The 10,293-nt window shown below is 32.1% G+C and overlaps 2 protein-coding genes across 2 annotated transcripts; one reads left to right on the top strand and one right to left on the bottom strand.

Moving 5' to 3' along the window:
- Positions 1-220: 220 nt before the first annotated feature.
- On the top strand, positions 221-3,113 carry LOC123707923. The gene is made up of 7 exons (XM_045658226.1): positions 221-1,062; positions 1,136-1,305; positions 1,380-1,557; positions 1,817-1,974; positions 2,262-2,427; positions 2,560-2,681; positions 2,848-3,113. Exons 1-7 carry the CDS (start codon positions 1,014-1,016, stop codon positions 2,977-2,979), a joined length of 975 nt encoding a protein of 324 aa, XP_045514182.1. The 5' UTR covers positions 221-1,013; the 3' UTR covers positions 2,980-3,113.
- Positions 2,999-9,172, bottom strand: LOC123707921 (dolichyl-diphosphooligosaccharide--protein glycosyltransferase subunit STT3A). Its single transcript, XM_045658222.1, has 13 exons — positions 8,896-9,172; positions 8,533-8,700; positions 8,201-8,361; positions 7,898-8,095; positions 7,220-7,411; positions 6,875-7,028; positions 6,690-6,767; positions 6,039-6,199; positions 5,332-5,496; positions 5,065-5,253; positions 4,690-4,909; positions 4,180-4,368; positions 2,999-3,797 (listed from the first exon to the last, which is right to left on the bottom strand). The coding sequence occupies exons 1-13, from the start codon at positions 8,996-8,998 to the stop codon at positions 3,652-3,654; spliced, it is 2,124 nt and encodes a 707-aa protein (XP_045514178.1). The 5' UTR covers positions 8,999-9,172; the 3' UTR covers positions 2,999-3,651.
- Between the last annotated feature and the right edge of the window lie 1,121 nt (positions 9,173-10,293).

The following is a 10,293-nucleotide window of genomic DNA, read 5'->3' on the forward strand; positions in this document are numbered from 1 at the left end:
TCTTTCATGAAAAGGACTCTAAACACGTACAGGTTAATTAAGTATCTGTTTGTTAACTTTTTCTAGTCCCCTGAATATACAATAGTAGTCATAGACCAATATGTTACAAGAAGCTTATTTAGGCTGTAGCAAAAGTATATTATTACCTCTATTACATCTGTGATAATATATATACAGCGTACGTTGATAAGAATGTAAATATATATTTCTGTGGGACACAAGGTCATAACCGGCAACTAAAAAGCTGACAAAGTTGCATGTGAGGCTATATACAGTATTGACGTTACAGATTCAGTATCCGTTCCTTTTACTGTTTAATTTCTAGAAGAAAACATTTACACTCTGCGGACGGAAATGTGGAAAAAAGACTAGGGAAACAAGGGGAAAAGGTATGAAAGTATCCCAGAACCTACCTGTTAAACCACGGTATGGCAAATTGAAAACTAGTGAATCTCGAGATTTTATTACAACAATAAACAGATTAAGAACAATAACCTAGCAATACTTGGGATTGTTTCAAAAAATCTTTGTAATCACTGTCAAGCAGTAGAAGGAACAATCCACCTCATTATGTTCGATTGCCAAAGTTTCCTCATTCAACGTATGTTCAGACGACTTGTGCTGGCTAGCGAACTTTGTGTTACCAATACATATAAGTGTTTTTCTTCCTCCCGTCTGCCGCCACTCAACGTTTTACTAAAAGATCCAACATCCTAGAAACCTATTTATAATTTAAAAAAAAATACAATTCAAACAAACGACGAAATTTAGTGAGTGAAGTGTACTGACTCCCAAGTAATGAACATTTTCCAAATAAGTTATGTCTTAGGTCTATGTTACTTATTGTGACTACCTTGACGGTAGTCTATGGTCATAACTGAAAATATTTAAATTAGTTTTTAGTTAAGGATAGAAAAACATATAATATACATCTAAAATAAATCACTATCTCCCTAACACTCTGAATTACCAACATTTTAATTTAAACCTTTTGGCGAGTTAATCAAATAGTTATGGGCAAGCAACGTCAACTAAAAATTCCAAATCTTATTCGTAAACAAGGTAAACATTGAGATTTTTATTATAATTGGATTTTAGTAGTTTCTTTTATAAACAAATCAAATTTTTTCTATAGGGGTGTCGGTGTCTGATGATTGTACGGAGATCCAGCAGAGGATCAAAACTTTAAATGAAAAGCTATGCGGACTGCAGACTCAGTTGTTTCAAATTAAAAGAAACTCCTATAAGCAGACCATTCTTCCCTCAAAAAGTTTAGCGGCTAATGTAGTATTTAGTAGACCAAAGGTACCTTTAGTAGTAACTAGTTACAATTTCATTTAAGTTTAGTATATGATTTTTACATCGAATTTATTTTCCAGAACATAGTCTTGACTAATTCAGTAGGAGTTATGAACCGCAAATTAGAACTATTGACTGTGTTAACTGGGCTCGAAGTTCAGTCGTATTCCAAAAATGACCACTGCTGTATTGTGTTTCACATGCAACATGACTCTTATAATGTAGTCAAGCATGGATTAAGAATAGAAATGAAATCAGGTAAAGTAAATACTTTGTAATAATTGCAGAGAAACATATATACTTTTACTAAATAAAATTGTATTTATTACCAAATTTCAATATGTAGTTTTAACATCTATGGATGTAGATATTGTACTCCAGATAAAATTTTATTTACTATGTTTGGAAAGAAGTCTTAGTCTTCATAATGAATATTTTTGTAAAATAAACCTAAACAGTACAATTTATTAACAATAGAAAAAAAAGCTAAATCGCTAGGTACTTCTCTTTGTTCTAGGTGGCAATGAGGTGACCGACAGCTCTTTGCCTGTAGGATTTAATTTGAATGAGATAATTGATGACTATGATAGTATTTTAAAACCTGAGTACCTCTTATCTGTTCATAAAGCCCTCATAGCCTATTATGATAGATTGCAGCAATATGAATCATTAGAGGTGAGTCTACTTAAATATATAAGAATAATTTTTATAAACTATTGTAGCTCTAATTTTCCCTTTTATCATACCCAAAACCTTGAATGTTAGAGTCTGTTTTACTTGACCGATAATACTAAAACCAAAGCTCCTCAGTCAAAATCCCTATCAAACTACATTTTGTTCATACACTATAATATAGTTCCATTTAACTTTGTGTTCTTAAATTTATTATGTTTATAAAAAAAATTAAAATTTTAGAAGTGAATTTTTATATACCTTTAGATCATAAGTATATTACTTTTCAGAGGCTTTTATCGATAAATGGCACATTATTCAAGGCGTTGGATGGGTCACATATAGAAGTAACATTCTACATGCATAGTGATGATGACAATCTGGATGTAAAAGTTATTCTCATTCTTGATTATAGAGTTCATGATATACGCCCAAAGACTTATGTTATAAAAACAGGTAAAGTAAGTCTACATTTGCTTGTCATGATCTAAATAGAGATATAGTATAAACCTAAATCCACAAATTGTTTTTGATACTGCTTTTTGTTGTATTGTTGTTTGTTATAATAATTAAATTTCAAATATCCAGATCTTCCTGAAGAAATATTAGAGACTTTGCAACATCACTGTTTGTTGTTCAAAAAGAAGCCTCTTAAAAATGCCTTTAGACTAATATTTATGGATGATGGACCATGGCAACTTGTGAATCAGGTTTGTATTCAAATTTAGTAATAGAACAAAATATTTGAAGGCTGTTTTTGGCAATAGTCGAAAAACATAAAATTTATAATGGTGAAAGCTATTTTTAAAATAGTGTCTTTATTACATTTTATTTGAAACATAAAAAAATGGACATATTTAAATTTATTCTTTTCAGATGGGAATCCATAAGGAACATACTGCTATAAGACCAAAAAGATTTCGACCGAACAGGAATCCTAATAATGATGACACCTTTCGACCAGAAGAGTGCTCTGATCAGGGAGAAGATGAAGAATATGTGGAGTAAATCCTAAACAGACTCGCAATAAAAAAAATTTTTTTTTATTTTTAGAAAATGAATTTTTACAACTCCATTATAACTACGACAGTTTACAGTAACACATATTTTCATTATTAATCAATAAAAAAATATAAAATAGATATATTGACATTTTCCTTCTACATGCGATAATTACAATATAATTTTGTGCATAATTAATATTCCTATAAATTATTCATAATAGTATTGAAAACCTAAAGTTAAAATTGCTTAAAGTCAGTTTCTTCGATTATGAATTTCATTTGTGACAAAAAACATAGAGAGCTTTAAAATATTTTGCTATTGAGAGAAAGCTGAAAATACATTCTCTTCTCTCATGCTATATTGTGACTTAATTTCAAACATGGAATGTTAATCATTTCGTTAGACTAAACAAGCAACAGATCAGATATAAAACAAAACTTCGTAAAGAATTAAACATAATACACATGCAATATATAGATAATGAATCGAAAGACTGAAAAATAATACTATACAATGAAAACAATATGAATCTATAGTCTTTGCTATTAATGCTATCATACTATCGTAATCGCTATAATTAGAATCAAGAACACATCAGTTAGCATTTAAATTTAGTTAAATACAATTAATTTCTTTAAAAAACATAACTTCATGTGGGTAGTACCAAAAATTGACTCAAACACCCCGGTTGGGCAAAGGTTTGACTTTGTATATACGAACTAGCCAATGTTCAGTTGTGTAGGCTTCTTCTAGCACTTCCAAATTAAAGTCTTTGTTGCCTATCTCTGCTCCGCGGACACGGTCAAAGCCAGGAGGTCGGCCTGTAAAAAATATTTTTTCAGACTGACACGTAGGAGATATTATGGTGCATGGAGTAGACTCTCTACTCAATAAATCTCATGTTACGTTGGGACGGATGTCAAACACGAGTGCAACCGCAGACGCGACAGCTTTACGTGCACATACAACTTAGAAACTACAATTTTTCGAATAAATAATTGATGTATTTTTATTTGCCCAACGATATCTCCTGATCTGTAATTACTGTATATACACTTAGTCTAGTTACTAATGAGGCAGGCAACTATCAAATATAATTGAAAATTAACACACAAAGGCGTCTTAAACCGACGTTTATATCAGGCATAAGAAACTAGACAACCGTGCGGTTTTAATTAGTGTTTTTTAATGTGTAGCACTTACCGCCCTCAGTATAAACTAGGCCAAACTTGTAGTAGCTCATCTTGTACATGAGACAATTTAATAACGTGTTAGATCCATCGGCATCAATACGGAACTCCCCACTGGGCGTGTAGTAGTCTGCTTCGCGAATGTGCGCACCGCGATCTGTACTGCCCCCGATACGAACCATCCATAGGAACTTGTTGATATCTATGAAATTGATAGTCTAAGATAATTGGTGTCCAAAATAATTGAGTCTGTGCGGACAGAACCGGCGTATCAGATATGCGAACTATATCTTTCAACACATAAAAATTATAACCTTTAAAATGTTCATATCAATGTCCAACAGCCCATGTCGCAGAATATACAATAAAATAAATAACGGTGATTTTCACGGCGTTATTTAAATTAACATCTACCACCGAAAAATGGACAAGTAATGACATAGTGACACAATTAAGATATGTAGGTAGTTCAAGCTTTGGAACATATATATTTTGGCATTAGCATTTTTCGAGAATAACTTACCATCAGACGAATATCCCACAAGCCCTCCAAATATAACAAGTACATAGTCGACATCTAATTCTCGCATGATTTCGTACGCCTTATCCTCTGTGGAAGCCATAGCTTGTCCGACTCTTGATATGTGCGTATTATTCCACGTATTATTATCCACTATCACCGTTCGATTCGCCATAGCCGTTATCTGGTACCCATAGTCCCACCAAGACATCACTTTAGCGTCCTACAAAAAGGTAAAGTTTCAGATGTATCTATGATAAAAATATGTTAATGTTTGAAAATATTTTTTTATTTTAGTTATAGGTATGGATGTATAGGATTTAAGACACTAAGATTGCCTGAGTTGAATGATTTGTAAACAGATTTAAGTTACAATACCTCTGGCGTGTTCATCTTCAGCCAAGTGTAAGCTTCCCTGAAGTCGTCAAAGATGATCCTGGCACCGTCATGCGCACGCGCAGACAGTACTATGGAGGGTGAAGAGTACGCCTCTGACGTTACCCAGGTGCAGTGGAACACGTATGACACTAACAAACATCCCAACACACATACGAACAATGCACCAACCTAGTGATAATTAAGATGTATGTAATCTTCAGAGCTCTCATAAGTATCGTAATATTTATAATAAAAATAATAGCTTACCTCTGATCTAAATACTAAATTATTTTCATGTTTCTTTTTCTTCTCTGGTTTCTCGACCTTTGGCTCAATATCTTTCACATGAAGGCTTAACAAACTCGATGCAGCTATGCCAGAGACTATACACATCACTGGAGCTAATACTAGCATAAGACGAACCATCACACCCTGAAAAAATTATATAAGGTAAGACCGGAATACATTGGTTGAATGCTTAGATTTTCTTAACTAGGTCAGCGATCAAAGTGTAAAAGTCATTATATGGAATCAGTGGAGTGTTCTCAACACTGACTCTACACACTCCAGCTTAATGTAATCATCATTTATGAAGATACAGTTAAAGTTTCCTTAGTCTACATAGACAGTTATACTACTATATATTTAAATACAACAATATTACGAGATTACTCTTACAAGTATTATCCACAACTAAGTTTAGTTGAAGTAATTACTCAAGGAATTGAAATGAGGCGATTAACGTTAACGGTACTGAAATTTTTACCTTTTTTCCTATTAAATTATTTGTATAAAAGAACATACACTTGATAATGCCGTGGATATTTTATTTAATATGTATTTGTAAAATATTGAGCTACATATATATAGTTTCAAAGGCTTGAAACTCGGAAATAAATCATATATAGAAAATATTATACATATTCAAATCTACAATAAGATGAATTTGTTAAAATATATATAGTTTTACTTACAGCAAAGTATATACTGAGCACTCCATATAAGATGATGAATATATTAGCATCGGTAAGGCGAGTAAAACAGAAATACAGGCCAGCAGGGAACAGAAACACCAGCACTTGAAGGTCAAAGTAAAATGATGACCAAGATGTAGGCTGGTGCTCACTTACAGATGCTGAAAGGATAACCATAATTAATTAGAATAGATATTTATTCCACTTCCTTTCTCCAGAACCAGCTTCACTTGATATTTACACTACAATTAATCGTCTTAATTAGCTACTTTTTAAATATATTAATTGTGAGTCAATCAACCTTTGGCAGAGCTTTTACATGTATGTTTACACACACACACACACATATATATATACATATTATTATTATATGTTTTCTTTGGATTTCATTTTAGTTATAGTTCCATTTTATTTCGAGTTTTTTTTGGTAATGAATTATGCACTTCTTGTACTTTACCCTCTGTAGTTATTTCTTTTTTTATTATCCCATTTGTTTGTTTAAGCAATTTCTTCCAGGCAGGGTTGCTTGTTAGCGATAAGGCCGCCTGTAGCCTAATAACTTATGTCACCTACTTACTTTCTCTTTGTATAATTATGTATATTATGGTAACAAAGTAAATAAATAAATACAATAAAATACAACTGACTTACCAATAATAGGAATATGATTCTTAGCATATGAGGGGTCGAGAAGGGAATAGAATCTACCAGTCCATGGTGAAATTTTTCCTGAAATAATGGAATCACATTTTATTACCTTCTTAATTAATATTATAAATGCCAACATAGATTAATTGTGCAATATGTTTTAAGAACTATACAAATACAATCTTTACCTGTTACTGTAAACAGTATTGTGGCTGTACCAAGTGTAGCCAGTAGTGTAGTAACTAATGCCTTGAATAATAACTCAAAATTTTGCGGAGATAAGCGCTCGCGCAAGTATTGTGTGAAGGCATAAATTTGACATAAGCCAAATACACCAAGAGCCTGAATAAAATAACAAAATACTTTTTAGAGAATAAGAATATAAATATCATTTTTTTCTAAGCTACATACTGAGGTTTACTTTTTATTAACAATACTTTTTCTTTAGATGCATCATATTTTGATAAATTTCAATTTGATTTTATTTAAAAAACAATATAATAATACTATACATGTAGAAATATCATACTCACCAACATATGTTCTGAACTTTGCACTGGTTGAAAGCCAACAAAGGAGATCTGCATTGAGAGTATAGTACCTACACAGTACATAGTACTATATGCTACATACACTCGCGAGGAGAAGCGGCCCAGCATGATTAGTGCCAGTACATGAAGAGGTATCAGATTGATAAGAAATACATACCCTCCCCAAGATGATACCTATAAGAATTTGAAAAAATTGTAATTAAGTGATGTTCTCAATGATATATAATTATGCTTGATTAGAGTATACTTTAAGTGCAACCACAAACAAACCAATAATTGAAAATATTAGGATCTTATGCATTTTACTTATTAGACTTAGGATTCATGAATAATATAAAATATATGTATAATTCAAATGTATGAAAGTGCAAAAACTGAACCGTTTGTGAAAACTATCAGTGTGAAACTTTCATCTTATTGATATTTGATTGCCTTTGAAACCTCTACATATTAAGAGTAAAGGTTGGTAAAAAAAGTCAATCAGTGTATATGTAAAGTACTCATTTAACAGTATGAGGCTTAAAAAACATGTAATGCTTTGCTAAGAACAAGAACATTGACTGTAGTCTCTTTCTCACTTTGAAATGACAGCCTTTACTAGTTACCAACAGCAACAGGTCTTTTTAAACCAAATGTTTATTAATTAAGATCTATTCTTACCATGTAGAAGTATGCAAGAGCTGTCATAGTAGCCCATAGAATTGTTCCAGTGTTAATAGCTTTAATCCAAAAGTAGTAAGTTAGAAGCATACAAAATATAGCAATCCCTTCATTGTCATAGCTACCAGCTACAGAACGGCTTATATATCCTGGTACAATAGCTATCATGGCTGCAGCAACCAGGCCAGCACCTTCATCCTGGGGAAATTAAATAACTTGTTTAAACTATTGGCTACTACATGTTATTATTTAATTGTAAAGGAGCTTCTAATATCTTCTATAGTAATAGGTCAATAAATTTACCTTAAGCTCCTTTGTTAGCAAGTAGGTAACAATAGTTGTTAATGATGAAAAAAAAGGTGCAAGGAAGACACAAACATTCCTTATATCTATAGTTATATTGAGGAACTGCATAATATTGTACAATGTTGCTGATGTCAACATTAGGCCAGGGTAGATGGTACCTGAATAAGAATAATTATTTAAGTGCATCAATTTAATCACTGATATCGTTTTATGTTATTTCATTAATATATGTTTTACTGATATTACTATTATAATTATATATGAACACAGACATTGATAATATTAAGTAATTGTACAGCATTTTGATCAGATCAATTTTGGGAGCTTACCACCAATAATTCTGCCTAGAGGATACCATGCTCTGTCATCAAACCAATTATGAAAGTTATAAAATCCTTCCTCGGTAAGGTATCTAGTGGTCCTGTAGTTAAAGTATGGATCAAATTCGTGGATTACGCTCTCGAATCGTAGCACCGAAAACAAACGCGTCGCAAACGCTAGAAATAAAATATATAATGTTATAAAACCAGTTCCAAATTATCGGCTTGAGTACATCGAGCAAGTTGATAACGTCTAACATAACACCACGTAAGTTATTTGTATATGTGTAACTAAAATGTAGTTGCGGTTATGTACTGTTTTAAATATTTCAATACTCTTCCACAGCATTAAGTAAAACTATATATACTTACACAAAATTGCTGCCATTGATAAAACTGCTAATTTTATAAAAGTAAGCTGTTTATCAGAAGATAGATGCGGCATTTTCGCCTTGCTTTGCACGTCGGCAGTCATTGTTAACCGGCTGTTTTGACCTTAAGATATCTTACAGACTATTCATATATTACTTATAGAAATAAATGATCTCTTCAAATATTGTATTCGCGGCAAACTATTTATTTTTTGAGATGCCGACGACAACCGATGCATCACGCAGAAAGCATGCAGTCGGCACAAAATCTGACAATACAAAGATATTTGACGTTTTACCGTGACATATTGTAAGTTGCGTGGCATCTTAGATAAAATATCTAATAGTAAATAGTCACTAGTCAATCTTTAAATTATTACAAAAGAGACGCTGCTTCTCTTTCGTAATGATTTAATATAAAGAAAAGACGGCAGATAGCGCCTTGTTATTTTTTGGTTTATGTATACGTTGAACCGTGCTTTGATGCTAAATAAATTCTTGTATTAAATTTTTTATCGGTTGTCCACTTTTTACTTTTGATGGCATATATAACTAACAAATAAACCACTTACTTAAAATAATAACAAAAGCTTAGTGTAAATGTTAAGTCATTTCGTTGTTCTTAGATGATCGTGAAAGTAATTTTATAGTTGTCCGTTCATGTTTGGTTGCCGTCAACTCAATTAGAAAGATGCACGTGGGTGCATGTAAGTTTTTTAAACACCACAAATTAATTACGTCATTCGTAAACATTACTAAGAGCTTTCGTTATAATGACTCAAAACTTGACGATTAAAAAGAGTGGTGGAGAGTTTCTGGCCAGTTGATCTTGCCCGCGCTACACCCTTGACTTGGGAACTGGTAGGAAATGTAAATTTAGAGAATTTATCATCTTTCTGTTAACGTTCATAAGTGTACTTGGTTACATATATGAAAAAAAAAAATAGTTTGTATTTAAATAACAATATGTCATTTAAACTAATTTGTAATGTAATAGTATTAATAAAATATCTTGAGTATTTCTATATTTGGTATTGCATACACATGAAAATGAAATAAGTTAAAAAAATAGTGGAGTACCTTCCTCCGCGCGGGAGAAGTGAAACTTATGTTTGTAATGTGTTGTGTCTTCTTTGTCTCTGTCTCTTTCTATTCCCTCTCCCCAGGAGGGTTGAACGTTTTACGCAATGGTGCTTTCATACCCCGCTGCATGGCAGCGTTAAACGTTTAATGAAACCTTGTTGGACGTCGCATTAGAAGTTTGACTTCAAAAACGTCATAGATATCTATTATACACAAACAGTGATCTTTTGTATGTTAGTATAATCGTTTATGTTAATTTTGAATTTTTTTACTGATTTTAACACTTAATATTGGTCACGTTTTTATATTAATAGTA

The sequence above is a fragment of the Pieris brassicae genome, chromosome 4 (genome assembly GCF_905147105.1).
Source record: "Pieris brassicae chromosome 4, ilPieBrab1.1, whole genome shotgun sequence".
Taxonomy (NCBI): Eukaryota; Metazoa; Arthropoda; class Insecta; order Lepidoptera; family Pieridae; genus Pieris; species Pieris brassicae.